Here is an 18,943-nt window from a genome sequence, read left to right as displayed (position 1 = left end):
TCTCAGCAAATTTGCGGATGATACTAAACTGGGAGGAGTGGTAGATACGCTGGAGGGGAGGGATAGGATACAGAAGGACCTAGACAAATTGGAGGATTGGGCCAAAAGAAATATGATGAGGTTCAATAAGGATAAGTGTAGGGTCCTGCACTTAGGATGGAAGAATCCAACGCACCGCTACAGACTAGGGGCCGAATGGCTAGGCAGCAGTTCTGCAGAAAAGGACCTAGGGGTGACAGTGGACGAGAAGCTGGATATGAGTCAGCAGTGTGCCCTTGTTGCCAAGAAGGCCAATGGCATTTTGGGATGTATAAGTAGGGGCATAGCGAGCAGATCGAGGGACGTGATCGTTCCCCTCTATTCGACATTGGTGAGGCCTCATCTGGAGTACTGTGTCCAGTTTTGGGCCCCACACTACAAGAAGGATGTGGATTAATTGGAGAGAGTCCAGCGAAGGGCAACAAAAATGATTAGGGGTCTAGAACACATGACTTATGAGGAGAGGCTGAGGGAGCTGGAATTGTTTAGTCTGCAGAAGAGAAGAATGAGGGGGGATTTGATAGCTGCTTTCAACTACCTGAAAGGGGGTTCCAAAGAGGATGGCTCTAGACTGTTCTCAATGGTAGCAGTTGACAGAACGAGGAGTAATGGTCTCAAGTTGCAGTGGGGGAGGTTTAGATTGGATATTAGGAAAAACATTTTCACTATGAGGGTGGTGAAACACTGGAATGCGTTACCTAGGGAGGTGGTAGAATCTCCTTCCTTAGAGGTTTTTAAGGTCAGGCTTGACAAAGCCCTGGCTGGGATGATTTAACTGGGAATTGGTCCTGCTTCGAGCAGGGGGTTGGACTAGATGACCTTCTGGGGTCCCTTCCAACCCTGATATTCTATGATTCTATGACCCTACCCTGGTGGGGAGGGAGCGCCAAGGGGCACGGTTCAGAGAGGCTGTGGCCTCAGACCCAGCCAATGAGAGGGAACCGGTCCCCATCCCTTCCCCAGCCGTTGAGTTCCAGGCCGAGTTGCAGAAAGATCCCAGCTGGGAGGCTTCCCCAGGAAAAGGGAAATAGGCAGTGCTGCACCTGACTCAAGAGAAGCAAGTCTCAAACACACCTCTCCTCAAATCCTGTGATGTTTGTGTGGCTCATTTCCTCGTTTCTCTGCCAGAGTGAGTGACAAAGTGCATTTATCAAAAAATTCCTTCTCAACTAATATTTCTTTTGCTTATAGTTTCAGTCCAAATAAGCTGAATGCTTAAAAAAACCATTTAACCCACTCTGAAGTTATACAAGCATAAAAAGTTGTACATGCGATTTTGCTTAAAAAGACACCTTTTCTTGTGCACTTAAGTAACTTAATTACAAGTTCTTAAACCATATCTGCTATAGATGTACCAGTAAACCTCACCATGTGTCTTTGAGATGTCTGAAGAAATTTGAAAATTTCTTTGATTGAAAATGACATACCTGACATGCAGAGCTGTCATTTTCAAGTAATTACAACTTTTTTCACTTGCAAACCAAATTTTTGTGTAATGTTAAACGCAGAGAAACAAATTCCTCATGGTGTTTGTGGAGAAAGAGTAGAACAGTCGGAGTTATGCAGTCAATAGTCAGAAGAAAGTGTTGTGTGTCACAGAGATGGTTAAAATTACTGGGTCTTTGCACGCCCAACGAAAGGAATGGTAGGTGAGATGAAGTATGATCATAAGTAGGGCTCCATGTCTGTCACGGAGGTTGCGGAAGTCACGGATTCTGTGACTTTCTGCAACCCCTGTGTCTTCTGCAGCAACCAGTGTGGCTGACCCCAAGGCCACCCAAGCAGCTAGGCCCAAGGACAGCCACACTGGCCACTGCTGGAGCAGCTCCACAGCCAGCCGCTTGGGCAGCCCTGCAGCCGGCCGCACTGGGGACTCCCCCAAGCAGCGGCCCCGGGGGCAGCAAGAGCTGTCACAGCTTGGCAGCACTTGGCAGCGGTCCTGGGGGCGGCTGGAGCAGTGGCGGGTGGTCCAGCAGAGGAGCCCCTGCTCGGCGGCTCCCAGCAGCTGGTGCCGCTGGCCCCATGGCTCCCCCAGAGCAGTGGGCCCCCTGGACACCCCCAGAACAGCAGCTTCCCCCAGGGGAACCCCCCAAGCAGCTCCCCCAGGGCCTCCTAGAGCAGCATACTCCCCAGCTAAGATTTAGTCAGGGGTATTTATAGTACAAGTCATGAACAGGTCACGGGCCATGAATTTTTGTTTATTGTCCATGACTTTTATTAAAAATACACATGACTAAATCATAGCCTTAATCATACGTATCTGTATTAATTGCATATCTGATCTATATCCCAAAATGTGATTTATGTGCTTGACTTCTAAAATGGGTGTTAAACTAAGGGTATGTCTTCACTGCAGAGTTAATCTGGGTGATTGGCACCTGGGCCTGAGGTTAGCCAAGCCTGGGTGAGTGCAAAGCCCTACCAAAGTTACTGTGTTCTTACTGGTACTGCAGTCACCTGTGTGTGTCACTAGGACTTCTGGGGGTACATTCCATGGTTCTTTGTGTTGCAGTAAACTAATTCACTTTACAATTCTTTGTAAACTTATCTGACCTTCTGGGCACACAGGGGGAATAGTGATCAGGCACTGGAGAACTATCAGCATCAAGTGATTTAGCCTGTGTCCCCACTACAAAGTGGGGGGGTTACCAGTAAAAGCAGCACTCAATACCCAGGTTGAAAGCATCACTAAACTTGGGTGTGAGGTTTTTGTATGTGGACAGGAGGGGGATTAGGGGCAACACTTGGGTAAGATCCCAGGCTAATTGTGCAGTAAAGACATACCCTTAGAAGGGAAATCAGACAATTCCAACAACCCTCATCTAAAAAGGAGGCAGAGCTATTGGAACCAGTGATTACAACTCATTGACACTAAATGGATCTCCTCCAAAATGGAGCAGCCACCAAGGGGCATTCTCCTAGATAGGTCAAGGTGGATGTTCTGGCTGACTGGGGAAAAAATTCAGGCTTGGTTTACACTGCAATGTTATACTGGCATAGCTATGTGGGACAGTAGATAAACCGGATTTTCCTAGTGCTGTGGTAAATAGTGTGCTTTAAAGCGTACTCTTGCCCCGCCAGACCTGTGAGAATGTCAGTTTACGGAAATAATTTGTATATGAGAATAAGTGAACTGTGTATGAGATCTGTGGAATGAAACTGCATCAAAAGTCAGAAGGAGGATTTAGCTACAGGTCTTGGTATGTGGATCAGGAAGTAGTAGAAACATCTGATGAAGACTAGAGACAGAAAAGTAATGAATGTAGCTGTTTTAGAGAACAATAAATAAATGAGGGATTACTAAAAGCAAAGTCGTAGTCGATGAAGTAATGATAGAGTTATAGACAGAAAAAGAAGAGTGAAATTATTTGTTCAAGGGTATAATCCTTGGCACAGGCAAGCACACTCCTCAATGTCAGAGCATGTCCTGAAGCAGTGGCAGTATGATGCACATTCTCAATATGGATATTGACATCCCCAGTAACAGTGAGGATAAAGGAAAAAGGACAGATGTGGAGCCAAAGCCTGAAAATAGAATTGTTCAACCTAAGTAAGCTATAAACTTCCAACTATGCCAGGCTGGAAGGTAGGAGGTCGAGGAGAGGTCTGTTTTCAAGAGAAGATCTGAGGATCTGAAGGTCAGATAATTTGAATGAGATTTTCAGAGTACAGCAGTTAAACTGTCTGTGAAGTGCCACTGAGAGCTCTCCCATTGCCTGGCAGAGAGCAGTATCCAGTGGTCCTACTAATATGGTATCGGCATTAAGTCAGTCAGTAGGTTTGGCATTAATGGGGCTAGCTGGCATAAATAATCCTAGGGCATGCATACAGGTGGAAGATATGGGTATAAATACCAGTTAGGCCTATACAAAGTGAGACACAATGTAAAAGTGCAAATAAATGTACATTTTCGTAACTGAAGGAAATTTGATAGATAGTTATGTAATGTCAGTACAGTATCATCTGAAAGAATGAAGTAATGTTCAGACATTTGGAAAACATCTGAAAGGCACATGCTTTTTGGGGCGTTGTGCTTAGAAATTCTGACACTGTTTGGCTGATGTTATAGGACAGGAAGTCCCAAAGCTAGAGTTTGAGGGGATGATGACAATTTGGTTGGCACTCTTCTTCCTGCTGTTAGTGCCCTGCAAGTTCTATATGCATTGAAAAACAGCAAAAAGAAAAGATAGGGTAGATATTTGTCAAGCGTGCATAGGGAGTAAACAGTTCCCCCTCAGAAATACATCAGGTGTTCTAATGACTGTATGTAATTATAATTTAACACGAATTTTTATTTTTAAATGCCACCATTATCAATTGATATATTGATGTTATCCCTTAAAATATGGAGATATATACTACTACAGCTCTATTGTACATAGGAAGGCTGTTAATTCTATTTCCACAATAACTTGAATAATATTGTGTGATTAAGGTAAACCCAGAGCCGGCTCCAGTGTTTTTGCTGCCCCAGCGGCAAAAAAAAACAAAACGAAAAACCTTGCCGCCGAACGTGGAGGCGGAGTGATGGTGCGGCCACCGAATTGCTGCCAGCGACCGAAGAAGAGTCACGTCCCCACCGAATTGCTGCCAAGCCTGATGTCTTGCCGCCCCTTTACATTTGCCACCCCAGGCACCTGCTTGGTTTGCTGGTGCCTGGAACTGGCCTGGGTAAACCCATGAGATATTTTTAATGTCTGCTTGCTCTCTGAGGCCTTCATGTAATATTTCAACTTTTCATGAACAGAAATATTATGAGAACAACCTTTTGACCCCCTAAATGCCCAGAGGTATTGAGGCTTGTGAAAACACTCCCTGCCCTGCCTACACATATACTAAAAAAAACCCTCCACAAATTACATCCTATAAAGATCCTTAAGGTGAAATCCTTACTCCATTGAAGACAGTGGCAAAACTTCTATGGACTTCAGTGGGGTCAGGATTTCATACCTGATGCATATACATAGTCTGCTTTGCCTGAATGTGAATTAGGAGAAAAGCCAATAAACACATGTCTATTCTTTAGGTTAAAATATCACAGAGGAAGAGTACTTGCATAATATGATGAGAAAGTGTATATACATCAAACCATAACTTATTAGTAAGCCTATGAGTCAGTCACGGAGATCACGGATTCTGTGATTTTACGTGACCTCTGCAACTTCAGCCCTGGGCAGTGGGGCTCCAGCTGTCAGCTCCAGGTAGCGGGGATCACACTTAGTCCCAGGCCACAGGGTTGTGTGCACGTATATGTGTGCTCAGCTCCAGACTCTCTATCTATATTTTCAGAGAAAACAACATATAACAATGTGTTCCAATGCTTCTTGGTCTTGTGGTTTTATTTTTTTCTTTCTTTCCAGCTCAAAATGCAAATGACAGGTTTGGCTGAGTCACTGTTATTCTCTCTTGGAACAGAAGGTGGTGGCCTTGCCCTAGTGTTGCTGTTTCTTTCCCTACGCAGAGAGTTCATCTGAGTTCAACAAAATCATTAAAAACACATACTTCTGGAGTGGGTCTCCTGCCTGAGAATGCTTTTTGACATGTTTCACTGGCTGAGGAGACTGGCCATCCTCAGCCCCAGGGTGCAACTAGATTCTGTCCTTTTTCATTAGACTATTTTTGTTCTCATATAACATAAGTGAATCCATAAGCTCTTACTTCTTAATAACTGTCCTTGTTATCTTACTTCACTTCTTTATTCTCTGAATCTCTTCTTCCACATGCACCTTTCAGAATGCAACAATAAAGTAAAGATTCTTAAGCTGAAAGAGCCATCTCAAAAAGCTCATTAAACATCACAAGGAAGAATCAGTAACCAAGACCTGATACTGAGAGGTCCTGAACACCTGCACTCACTCATTTCACTTCTCAGGTTCAGGCCCTTAATGCCATAGTCCAGAGATCATATTCTGCCCTCCCTTATATGGAAACTATACCCCTGTACGGAAAGAAAAAATTAGATATGTAAAAATGACAACAGAGAAATACTATATACATGTTGTTTTAAATTTTATTTTAATAAACAATAAAGTAAAGTGCTTGCAAAGAAAATTATAGAGCACTAATACTACACTACTGTAATGAACCATTCAGCAATATATTAAGTAAAAATCTGAAAAGTAAAGCTGTGCAAAACCAGGGCATAGTGCCTTTCATCTCAAAGCACTTGGTATAATTGCACATAGGAATCATTTTACTCACTACTGAAATGCAACCGTTTTTTGCTGTGGAATGCATCAGCACAACAGTTCAGGACTGGGATGTGAAGAAGATGACTGTGTCCATTTACAATGACAAGGAGAATGTAGGATGTAGAGCAGGGAGACCTGTCTATGTTAGGAGCAGAACTGTACTACATTCATGTTAAAACTAATATTTTGCAGTTCTATAGCATTTCATATCCACATATCTTAAATTACTTTACCAAAATAGTAATTAATTTATAATTAAGCCTCACAATATCTGTTTTACAGCTTTTATCGATAGATAAGCTGAGGCACACAAGAGATGAAATGATTTGCTTAAGGAAACAAAAGTCTGTGATGGAACTAGGAATAGAACCCAGGAGTCCCAGCTCCCATTCCTTTACTTTAACCACACTGCACTAGACAACTCCAATCCTTCCAATCCATACTGTTATTAAGTCCATGAGAAGGTACATGGAGCTACTTCTGGCAAGAAACTTAAATATATTTAAAATGAAAACAAACTTCACTGAATGAGAGTCAGGAGGACCATTGGGGAACAACTTCTGTTGGTGAAAGAGACAAGCAATAAAAGTTGGTCCAGTAAAATATATTACCTCACCCACCTTGTCTCTCTAGTATCCTGGGACCAACACAGCTACAACATTGCAAACTGCTTCACTGTCTGTAATTTCCCAGAAAAATCACACAGTTTAAATTGCAATAACATTTTATTTGAAATATTTGTACAAACTAAATTATGTCCTATAAAATGTTGCACTTCATAGTTGACTGTAACTAATAACAGTCTCATTATTAATGCTAGAGCTGATTGGAAATTTTCTGATGGAACATTTTTCTGTTGGAAAACATTGATTTGCCAAAATCAAATCATTCTGCTGAACCGTGTCAATTTCAATGAAATTCTGACAGAAACCAGGCAGGTTTCTGATGGAACTTTGACTGCCAGTTTAGGATTTCCCTATTCCCACACCCTCCCATCATCAGCCTGGCGGTTTTCCTCTCCTATTACAACTGGGCCTACAAATGTGCCCTAATTGTGAGCTCAGCTATGAGAAGTGAGTGAAAGTTCATGGAATATTGCAATAGCCTACAACAATAAATGTTGATAAAAAAAGGAGCAAAAGTGAGACAAAGACTGAACTGGTCCAAAAAAAGGGGTGGGGGCTCTACTGATATAACGCAAGGACTGTGTGAAGGTCATGCTTGGTAAGAAAGAAAAGTGTGGAACCAGAAATCAGTGAACCAAAATTGGTCTCTCAGAAATTAGGCTCATTTGGTGGACGAAATAATGAGGGGATGAGCTATTTTACCCATCACTCCCTTTTGGGGTTCTTGAAAAAGAGACTTTGGGGGAAAAACATAGGTGGTTACCAGCGACACTGGCTGGCTGAAAGACGGGGAAGGAGCGAGCTTCACTATCATGGCTGCCACACCCACCATTTCCTGGGACCCCGGACCTTCTTCATCTTAATCCTGACAGATGTGCTGACCAGACTGGGCTAGAGAGGGACCAAGATGACTTTGCCACTTCCAATATTACCATCTCCAGCTGACTCTGAAATACCATCTGGGATGTGAGGCTTTGTCATTCACCCCCAGTGCATCCTTTTTCTTCCACCTTATTTCTTCTCTCTCCTATTCCTCTCTTTTCTCTTTCTGTCAAATAAGAGTCTGTCTTAGCCAGCCAAGACGCTATATTTTACAACACTGCTGTAAGCCTGTGACCAGAAAGGCAGCTAAATGCAATGACCTAAACAGCTCAGTGTTGGTACAAGTTTGCCAGGTCTTGGGGTGGCTGATAAGACCACATGCTGTGCCTGTGTTTCTCCAGCAGCAAGGTTGAGAATGAGAGTCAACTCCAGAGACAGAAGCTACATTTTCTATCTTAGCTGTTCTTTCTCTCCCAATCTGTGTGTGTTTGTCTTGTTTTGTCTTCTTAGGAAATGGGACGAGAATACCTCAGTGTACCAAGGGCAGAATCCTACCCCAGGTAAATCAATATCCCTTTTAAAAAAAAGATCCTTACAATGATGAGAGCAGGAAGAAAATAGAATTCAAGAAAACAATCATTATAAGCCAAAATGTATGATAAAAGAAGGGTCCCACCCCATCCAGTTCTGATGAAGGCAAAAATCTCACTGAAATGAACCATAGTTCTGCCTGTATCATAATAATAGTGCAGTCAAGGGTAAACTGAGTTTACCCACTTCTCATTTAGGGAATGGGAGTTTAGTTTAGGTAAGTTTATCACACTGTTTTGTTTTTTTTTACCACTACAGCCTCCACACAGCAGAATCAGGCACTAACAGGTGTTATTTTCCCCCCAGTACATGCACACAGCTCCCATTATGATCACATGAACCAAAAGGAGGAATGACCCCTACAGGACAAGCAGCAATTATAGTTTTGAAAAACATTGGATTGACTTTATCACATCTATAGGTTGCTGTATGTCAAGCAATGTGTCTCAAGCATGAAAGTGCTTTTCCTGCTGTGAACCATTCATATTCTTCACAGGGAAAATATAATTTATGAAAAAGAAGACGCCATGGTTAATAAAAGAAATCTTACTTACGAGTATTGAGTCAGCAGTTCCAAATCATTATGCATGTTGATTGGATACGTCTCACCGAGATGAAATAGCTTCTCTAAGGCCTCATAAATGAAAATGATGCAGATAAGAGAAGCAAATGCTTCTTCAGTAAACCGGGTAATGTAGCAGACTAGGGAACTTGCATCGGTTGCAACAAGGATGATGCATAGAGTTGCAGTCCATAGTCCAATGCTAGCTCTCAAAGAAAGGTATGATAACCCATAATCTCTAATAAAAAAAAAGAAAAATTAACACAGTCAAAACATTAATTCGTAGACACAGAAGAGGAAATACCACAAAAATCCACTCTGTGCAGCTATGTGCATTTTTTATATCCTCTCTTGACCTGCCAAACACAAAAGTCATCTCTAGAAAGACTGAATCCAAGGAGGCTGTCCATCTGCAAGAAGCAAAGAACACAGCTAGCCCTAATGCCCAACAGAAGACTAAAGTACACTGTAGAACTCTATCTGGGAACAGAGATGTGAGCAGAACCTGCTACTTTATGACTACTATGGTGTATTAATGTCCATCTTGAAGCCACCATTGGCCCTGGACATAATACTGTCCTGACAGTCAAGTACTATGTTGGTTAGCTCACCAAGGAGGAAACCTGCATAGTTGCTCATGTAATGCAGTTTCCACCTCTATAAAAAAAAAACCTAGAGATAATCCACACAGATATAGTCATATTATTCATTTACTCCCTTTTTAATAGTATTGAACACCACAAGTTATAAAATAGGCCATGATTTCAATTGTACTTTGCAGTGGCCAGATCCCTTTTTAATGGGAAGCTTGATCAAAATGTAATTAATGCTCCCAGTTAATTCAGGAATTTTTTTTTATTATTATTATTATTTTTGCTGTCTCACTGTTTAATTGTAAAACAAACTAGAAGAATTACAGATTTCCCAATTACATTTTTTCAGTAAAAAAAAAAGAAAGTGGTGAAGAAATGTGAAGGCCCTTTTAATTCAGAATTGCTTTCCTTTCATGAAATGAAGTCAGATGTCTTCAAGCCAGATTCTCATTTGGCCTGAGCGTGCTACTAAAGGGAACAATGAGAAGCAGTTGTGTATGAGAGTATACCCTCAAAGGCAATCTTTGGATGACTCTAATCCTGAGTGGGCAGCAAAAGTGGTAGATCCCTACATCGGCCTGTTTTCTTCAACTTCAAAAGTGCAAGACAATAAGTGGTTATGATCAGCAAGATATAATAGTCTCAAAGTCTTGCCTCATTCACACAGACCCTCACCCTCCACTCTCTGTCCACAACCTAGAGCAAAACCCTCTGTGCTGGCTATACATAATCATACACGGGGCATTCTAGGACCACATATATTTTGGTCCCAGCTAACCTGCACGAAGAGCTGGGAAGTCTTTTCCTATCATGGAGATGAGAGGGAATGACCTTCGGGAACTGACAGGGCCCCCCACTCTGCACTGTTCATCAGGAGGTTTTACTCTGCTATCAAGCCTTTCTGCCTCAGAAGTCCCAGTTGTAAAAATGAGGCAGACCAAGTAGATGGGACCCATGGGAAGAAGTGTGTAGGATGGGTAGCCATCTGCCCACATCAGGCCCTGGATCTCAGGAACCCACCATGACTGGCTGACAGTGTAAGCACAATTTTCATTCATATTGTCTCAGAAGGAACTTACTTACAGTGTATTAGCATATAAGTGCAGGTTTTGCTTACATTTTATTTAGTTCTTTTTCAAGAGACAGGAGACAGGAAGAAAGGTTATAATCACATTTATTCCATGGATTAGGAGATGCTGCTCAACGCCAGCAGTCAACACTGCTGACTATGTTGTTAATGAATGATAAAATGCTGAAAAGCCATGAAGTATGTCTTATTTTATAGGGTGGTTTCCATTCATGAGATTTAAATTTAATCATTTTGGAATGGGAAGCAACCTCATACCAATCTGGGTTTGTATTCCTTTCAGAACAGTTTTAAAGTAAAAAATTAAAAAACACAGTTTATCATTAACAGTCCCCTTTGTTTTGGTCACCACGTATCTTCCAGCGTTCCTCTAAAAGTCTGAGCAATGTTTCCCAAAATCCTGAATTCTCATTTTATGCCGAGAGGTATCAACGCCTCCTATGGACTAACGTGGGACTGTGCCTTTGTTATATTTCTAATTTTGTCATCAGTTAAAATGTAGTTCATGAAGTCACACATGAAAAGGATAACCAAATCTAAATTACAGATAGGCAATTTTCAGCATGCTGCCAGGGGATTTATAATGATGTTTTAGTCACAAACACACCCATACATCAAAAATACCCTCTGAATATTTATTTAAATAATATTACTTCACTTACTTGCAAAATTTGAATAATATCTTTTCAAACACCAGCACTGGCCCCGTGCTGCCTAGTATAGTAAGAGGCTGCCCACCAAAGAGAGAGTAGGCTATTCCAGTCATGGATGCTCCAAACAAAGATTCTATTGCACTCTGCATGTGAAAAAAAAAAAAAAAGATTGAACTTTCAGAAATTTTCTATCAAGTGTCCAAATACTGTGGGTGACAATGCAGTTTCAGACTACAACATTTTAAAGGCGACACATGCAATATTAAGAAAATTCTAACCACAAACCTAAACAAGTAATTGTGTTTTAAAAGTTCAGATTAAAGTAAAACACATACTATACGACCTTCAGTTGCTTCTCCCAGCAGACCGCCAAACGTGATGACAGGAGACATACAAGCACAGTAGAGAAATAAAAATGATGCTAGACACTGCAGACTGAAAGCATCCCTGAAGTCACTCCAGAAGAAGGGAGCTTTTCTTTTGATATCTAAAATCAATCCCCCAAAAAACCTAAGAAAAGGGGAAAAAATAAAGACAGAAAGAAAGAGTTCTGTTTTCTTTCACCACTGGGATGAATTATGAGACCTGTACATGTGAAATCTAAGGTAATTGTGTTTCCTGCCCCCAATCTCAGTGCCTCACAATCTTGACAGTATTTATCCTCCTAAAACTGATGTGAAGTGGGGCACTGCTATTATCTTCACTTCACAGAGAGGGACAAGAGACACCAAGTGACTTGCCCAGGGTCACAAAGGAAGCAGGAACTTGAGCCCAGGTCTCCCAAGTCCCAGAGCTAGTGCCTTAAACCAATGAACTATCCTTCCTCTTTTTCATCTGACACCTGCTACTGCCCTAGAATACTTCTCTCGCATCTTTACTCATGTTGAGTACTACTTTGATCCATGAGTAGTCCACTGAGATGGACTGATGGAACTACTCACAGAGATATGTAGTACTTAGCCTTCGCTGGCTATTTACAATTTAAAATCTGTTCTCAAAAGAAGCTTTCTAGTGAGTTCTTTCCCTCTGTAAGGAGTTCTGACAGTACTAGGAAGCAGCAGGCTACATTTTCATAAATGGTGCAAGATTCACACAGTCTCTGGGCCAAACAGTGTCATTCAGTACCCTGCCTGAGTTTCTGTGGTGGTGAAGAGGCATCTGCACACACATTCTTCAAGACAATCCAAAAAGTAGCCCCGAGGAAGACGGGACACAGAGCAAACAACAAAAGAAAGTTCTCAAATAGCATTGACTCATATGTAAACCCAGTTCCTGATCTCATGTCATTGTGTTCTTTAAATCAAATGATAGTTCCTCACATGGGGGAAACCTGCATAATTCCATTAACTTTAATACAGCTATACTGATTTACACCAGCTGATGCTCTGGTCTAAAGTCTTTTCCTTTCCAGAAACGGACTTTTTATATAAATAATGCCAGTAAAAGTGTTATATGGCAGGTCCTATTTCACACAGAACAGACTGAGCTAACTGTACCACTTCAAGTATCACCCATTCTGCAAGAGTTGTCTATTCCGTCATAACACTTCCACATATCTCTCTCCTTGATTACACCTATCAAGCTATCAAACTTTCAGAATTTCTTTGGATGAGTGCCGTTTGCAGTCTTCTCTTTTCCCACTCTTTACTGTTGGTCCCAAAGGATTTTGTTCTCAGTCCCCTCTATTTCTTCCTCTACTCTCTCTCCCCCTGGGCTAATTCAAATGGTCCCCTGGCTTTAATTATTATCTCTTGGTCAATGTCTTCTAAATCAGCTTCCAATCCTTCCACTCCTATTCAAGTCTTGCATCTTCAAATGCCTCTCAGATATTTGTGTCTGTCTGTGCTACTGCCATCTCAGACTCAACATGGCTGTAGCTCACGAAAGCTTATGCTCAGATAAATTGGTTAGTCTCTAAGGTGCCACAAGTACTCCTTTTCTTTTTGCGAATACAGACTAACACGGCTGCTACTCTGAAACATGGCAAACACTGCCATTTTTCCTTCCTAACCTTCATATCCCCTCCCTTCTCCAGCACAGATAAGAACAGCACTGTCATTCCACATGATCCAGTTTCTTACTAGAGACTGTTATTTCTTCCTCTAAGTTTCTAAAATATAGTCTCCTACATTCCTACTGTAAACACACTTTCCCATACCTTGATCATCTCTCACTTTGGTCACTGCAACCTCATCCTTTTTGCGCCTGATTCTTTGTGTGAGTTGTATGCACAGCAACCCACTAAGGGACAGATGTGTACATTTAAAACAAACTCATCTCCACACTTTTTTGACAGCGATCAAAGTCACAAAGGCCCAGATTTTTTAAAAAGTTACTAGAGTGTTATGCACAAAATACTTTATTATCTACATAAGAACGGCCCTACTGGGTCAGACCAAAGGTCCATCTAGCCCAGTATCCTGCCTTCTGACAGTAGCCAATGCCAGGTGCCCCAGAGGAAATGAGCAGAACAGGTAAATCATCAAATGATCCACCCCCCGTTGCCCATTCCCAGCTTCTGGCAAACAGAGGCTAGGGACACAATCGCTACCACGCATACATTGCACTTGTGCATAGAATTACCATAAGAGCATACACAAATGGATATCATAATGTACAGTTGCTTGCACAAATGCCCTGTTTCCCAGCACAAAATATATATGATCTTGATCCTTGTTATTTAAAAATTTGGCCTCAAGTGTATTATTTATTGGAATTGAATGTAGGATATAATCTTCTCAGGATAAGGACTGTGTTTTCCTTTGTGGTTTGTACTGCACCAAGTACATCAATAAATAAATATATTAAACTTCTGAGCTAGATCCTTCTGTACAATCCATCTGCTTTGCTCCATTCTGGCAGTACAAAAATGCTAAAGCTGGTTTAACAACAAACCTGTGGATCTTCCTTGCATAGAAGGAATTCCTGAGTGGTATCATTGGCATGGTGGTGCCTCTATGATGCCCTTTTCCCTTGGCTCCTGATGTACTGGGTGGAGCTGTGTTAAAGGGACATGGCAGATGTGTCACTACACTCTGACAATCCCTACCTATCATAATGGACCCCTGAGGCTGTAAGCAGTCAGGTATAATTTAAAGCAGTCCTGAGGCTGTTCTAAGTTTGATTGGAGGGGATGGACTATCTTCTGGCCAATCCTAAGATTGGGGTGGTGGCACAAGTATGTCTTAAAAGAATGCAGAGAAAAGAATATATGGTGCATGACATATAGGACAAAACAATATACAGTAGAACTTCAGAGTTATGAACACCTTGGGAATGGAGGTTGTTCGTAGCTCTGAAATGTTCAGAACTCTGAACAAATATTATGGTTCTTTCAAAAGTTTACAACTGAACAGTGACTTAATACAGCTTTGAAACTTTATTATGCAGAAGAAAAATGCTGCTTTCCGGTTTTTTTTTTTAGTACTTTACGTTTAACACAGGACAGTACTGTATTTGCGTGTGTGTGTGTGTGTGAGAGAGAGATCTCTGTTGCTGCCTGAATGCATTTCCAAATGAGATGTATGATTGACTGGTCAGTTCATAACTCTGGTGTTCATAACTCTGAGGTTCTACTGTATGACAATATGGCACCCGGTGAGCCCAATAAAAGCCCATGTGTTTAAAAATATTATATTAGAAAAGAACTTCCCTAAAGTGTATACTTTAGGTCCTCAGACACGTGCACACACAACAATAATTTATGTCAATGGGAGCTGAATATTTTGGCCTAGTGTGTTTAAAGAAAAGCCAGGGCTGCACGACTCTGCCTCTAAACATGCTCAACTAGAAAATAGTCTAAGTTTTCGTCACAAATGAGAGCAGACTTCTTCCACCATTCCTTTCACTCTAGACAGAACAAACAGCATTAATCATGATTACCAGTGGCTTGACCATCATATATTATTGAAAAAGGAGCTTACATTAAATAAAGAGAGTAGAAACATATTCCATAGATAACTAATGGTGCAAATTAGCAACTAAGCCTGTTTCTCCACTCATTTAGAGATACTTACATTAGGAATAACTCCATTACAGTGAACTCAGTGACATGCTATATCAGTATAGTTGAGAGAGAATCAGGCCATTAGACTTCCTTTTGGAAGTATATTGCTTAAAAAAATAATAATATCACATTTAATCAAGTTTTCCACTAACTTTCCAGTCCGTTGCAATTCTGGTCCACTGTGTCCTCCTAGGGGTACCGGGTCTCCGTGAGCTGCTGTTCCATTTGGCACTCCTGGGATCTTGCGCTTCTCCTAGAAGAAAGAAAAGCCATTTTCTATTGAGTTTCACCCCAAAATGCAGTTTTAGCAAAGGACACAAGTAGGCACGTGGTGCAGTCAGGTATTTTTTCTGTAGAGTATCCTTTTCAGTTTCTATGCAGAAGTGAAAGGGATGTGCATTTACAGAATTGTGTGCGTGTCCATTCTGTGGGGTGTTGTCATCTGAATGAAGCTGTGCTGCCTCCAAATAGGTCAGGGTGCTCTGACCCAGGAGAAGCAACTTGCAAACGGTAGGGTGTAGCAGCACTGCCGCTCAGTTAGTAGCACCACTTCTAAGCTTCCAAAGCAACCCTCTCTCTGCAGGAGTAGAGATGGCAGTAGAGCCAGAAGTGAGATGGTTTCAGTCAATAGGAGCTCTCTGTGGTGGCCATGGTACCAGCACTCTCCAATGGTAAGCTGCTTCTCTTCAGGAGGAAAGCACAGCAAAGTCCAGGTGTGGGCATGGGCTAGAAGCTGGACCCATGTCCCAGCAAGGGTGTTACTGACACCAGGAAGACATACAGGCTACTGAATAGGCTAGTTTACCCTGGCTCCATCTTGACCACCATCTGCGGCAATTAACAAGTCACTTGGGATATCACCTCCGTCCCACAGCAGGGAGGGATCAAAGGGACTGCTGCTATTAACAAGAGAGTGACAAAAGGATCAGTCAGGGCTGGAGGACAATCCCTTGCTCCACAGCTATGCAGGCTCCCTGTGACTATTCCACCATTTTTAATGTAAACAAATAGGGACCCCCTTGTATATATTCCTGACTCCCTCTCTTCCCTGTTGGCTAAGGTCTGCAGTAACTCCCAGCACAGGTACAGAAGAGATTGGCTTACTTGGATGTAGAATGGAATGAGGACTTCTCTTATGTACTTTATGTCTCTATCTCCCAGCTAGCAGAGAAGCACCCACCTCCTTTGCAGCAAGTATGACTCATCTCAGCCCCTTCCCTGTTTCAGAATTGCTTAATTCAGTGCGCAGTGGATCTACCTATCCTTAAGGCTCTGTCCCATAGACTCAGCCCATTGTGGCTAGAAGTTGAACCCTTAAGTGCTGCAATAATTGTAAATCAATCTCAAAGGTTTCCCAAACATGGTGTTGCACCCATAAGGTGTGGAAGAATCTTATATATGAAAATATCATAAGGGGTTCCTTTGTTGTAAAAAAATAAATACAAAATTGGGTCCAAGGAAATTGTGCCAAAAAAAAACCCCAAAACCCATTTTAAATCAACAACAGACTAGGATGTTTTATATCTATTCTCTTTTTCTAGGTCATTATATTTCCACTTAAAACTAGCAACTCAGCAAAAACAGACCCATCTTTTGAATATAACAATAAACAAAATAATATTTATGTGACAAGCGTTCCCTTGCCAAGAGGCTTGAGGTGCCAAACAATTTAAAATGCAGTACAATTATAATCGAACAGTAGAAAAATAGATTGCATTTTAAAAGCCATTTAACCATTTGTTGAACATGTACTAACAATTAATTAATAGTTTAGGAACGCAATCTAGTTTGAACAAAAATATTTCTTTATTCCTGGACTTGCTTACACCTATCCTGATGAGAATGGTGTGTACCTAGGGAGGCCAAGGTCACAGTTTAAAAATAAAACAAAATACATTTCAAATATCTATGTTTCTGCAGAGTAACAATGGCTTCACAACATTCTCATTTATTAATCATTTCTATGGATGATAGAGATCTTGTACCAATTTCTCTCCTTTGCTTCAATCTTAAAGTGAGTTTACTTAACTTACTGATTTCTTATTTGAAGTGCAACAAGGACCATAGAAAGAGTAAAACTGTATCACTGCTTTCACAGTCCTGCCCTTTGAAAAGTAGGCAACCAATGTCCTTTGAAGTAAAGTAATAAAGTGATTGTTTTATCCAAAACCATGATTTACACCGACTATTCTAGTCTATACTACTGTATATAGGTTCTTGTATAGCGCTCTTCACCATAGTATCTGTGTGCCTTCCAGTAGTGCATTAAGCAACGTGACTAACATCTGTCACATGTTTTTTTTCATCCTCTCCCCAGGGGGAAGAGTGTGTACAGCATTTTGTTTTGTGTTACTGATATCCTATTATTGATATTAGGGCTCTTATGGCTGCTCTTCTATAGAATAAGCAGCACACAGATAAGAGCATAATTTGCCCAGAGAGGATTACATGAACAAAAGGCCTTTAGATTATCTTAAAAAATCACTAGATCAGCTTAGAAATGAACAAAAGACATTTTACACCCACAAAATAATTAAATGAGTATGTGGTCTATTGGAGAGCAGTTTCTCTCTCAGATACTTCTAACGCACCTGTCATTCTAGTATCTAAGTAACACAAAGTCAAAATCAATGCACTTGTTTTGTTCTATTTCATACAACTATTTGTCTCTGCTCAGAAGAGGCCGAGAACTGAACTAAGTATGAACATCAGTCTCAGCACCACAGGGGATTGTTCTTGCCAGTCCAGGGTCAGTGTGAGTAAGTTAAACAGCAAAGTAATGCATGGAAGTTCATACTTCAGCTTACTACATGTATTGTCATAGTAGATTAATAAAAGACTTTATCTTACAACATTTCTAGTCCACTAAACTATTAGAAACTCTAATTTGCACTGTGCATACCTGAGAGGGAACATTTTTGGGTGGCTCTATTCGAATTGTTGGGTCCCATTCTCCAGGAGGGAGAACTGTAACCTGATCAAGAAACTCATCTATTCCAGAAACCAAGTCATTACGATCTTTAGCTTTATAAGCAACATCATGGAATACCTGTTAAAGAAAACAAAAGAAGTGAAATACAAGAGATTCTCATTTTACATGTAAACAAGAGTGTAAAATCCTTCATGATATCCACCTCTCCAACATGGTATGTAACTTATTTATTTCCTCAGTTTTAAACTGAATCACAGCTTTGAACTAGCTGTAGTTTCTAGTAAGATAGCCAGTGTGGAAAGCACCCTTCAAGATTGCTGAATTTTCCAAGGATCTTACAGTTTAAAAAGTGTGGTTGGTTTCACTGAAAAGTGATTCTGTAAAAATGGCATTTTCCTATTCAACAGATCTGATCCGTGAGTGTGAATTTTGTATCTGCTTACTTCAATGACAAAAGTTTCTTCCTCTAACCATCACAGCTATGGGATCATAAACTGGATTCTAGTTCTGTTTGCACATCATAAGAATGGTTAAACTATGTTCCAATTGGAGGCTCAAATCCTATCTTTGCTTACATCCATGCAACTTTATTGAAAAAAGCCAGATAGATCAGAAAAGCATGTCTGTGTATTTGGCTGCAGCAGCAGGAATATAATCATGGTGTTGAACCTTATACTACAAAATAAAAATGCTGAAATACAAGGGTTCAGAGACAAAAGTAAGTGCCTGAGATAAGTGATCCTCAGCTATCTAGTCACCTAGAAGTGTTAGTAAGCTTGCAGGTAGGTCAGTTATAGACAATATTTTCATTAAAATGTTACAGCAACTCTGCAAATGACTT

The 18,943-nt window shown here is 41.0% G+C and overlaps 1 protein-coding gene across 4 annotated transcripts in view; it reads right to left on the bottom strand.

Moving 5' to 3' along the window:
- SLC4A10 (solute carrier family 4 member 10) overlaps positions 1 to 18,943 on the bottom strand; it is a 272,796-nt gene that overhangs the window by 39,392 nt on the left and 214,461 nt on the right. For all 4 annotated transcript variants that reach the window (XM_073305622.1, XM_073305620.2, XM_073305621.2 and 1 more), the window contains exons 10-14: positions 18,073 to 18,219; positions 15,323 to 15,423; positions 11,500 to 11,674; positions 11,174 to 11,307; positions 8,824 to 9,069 (exon numbers count right to left, since the gene is read on the bottom strand). In XM_073305622.1, the coding sequence (XP_073161723.1) occupies positions 8,824 to 9,069; positions 11,174 to 11,307; positions 11,500 to 11,674; positions 15,323 to 15,423; positions 18,073 to 18,219 (803 nt within the window). The remainder of the gene's footprint in view (positions 1 to 8,823; positions 9,070 to 11,173; positions 11,308 to 11,499; positions 11,675 to 15,322; positions 15,424 to 18,072; positions 18,220 to 18,943) is intronic.

This window comes from Lepidochelys kempii, chromosome 11, assembly GCF_965140285.1.
Source record: "Lepidochelys kempii isolate rLepKem1 chromosome 11, rLepKem1.hap1, whole genome shotgun sequence".
Lineage (NCBI taxonomy): Eukaryota > Metazoa > Chordata > Testudines > Cheloniidae > Lepidochelys > Lepidochelys kempii.
Note: the sequence above shows the minus strand (reverse complement) of the source record. Positions and strands in the feature narration are given on the sequence as shown.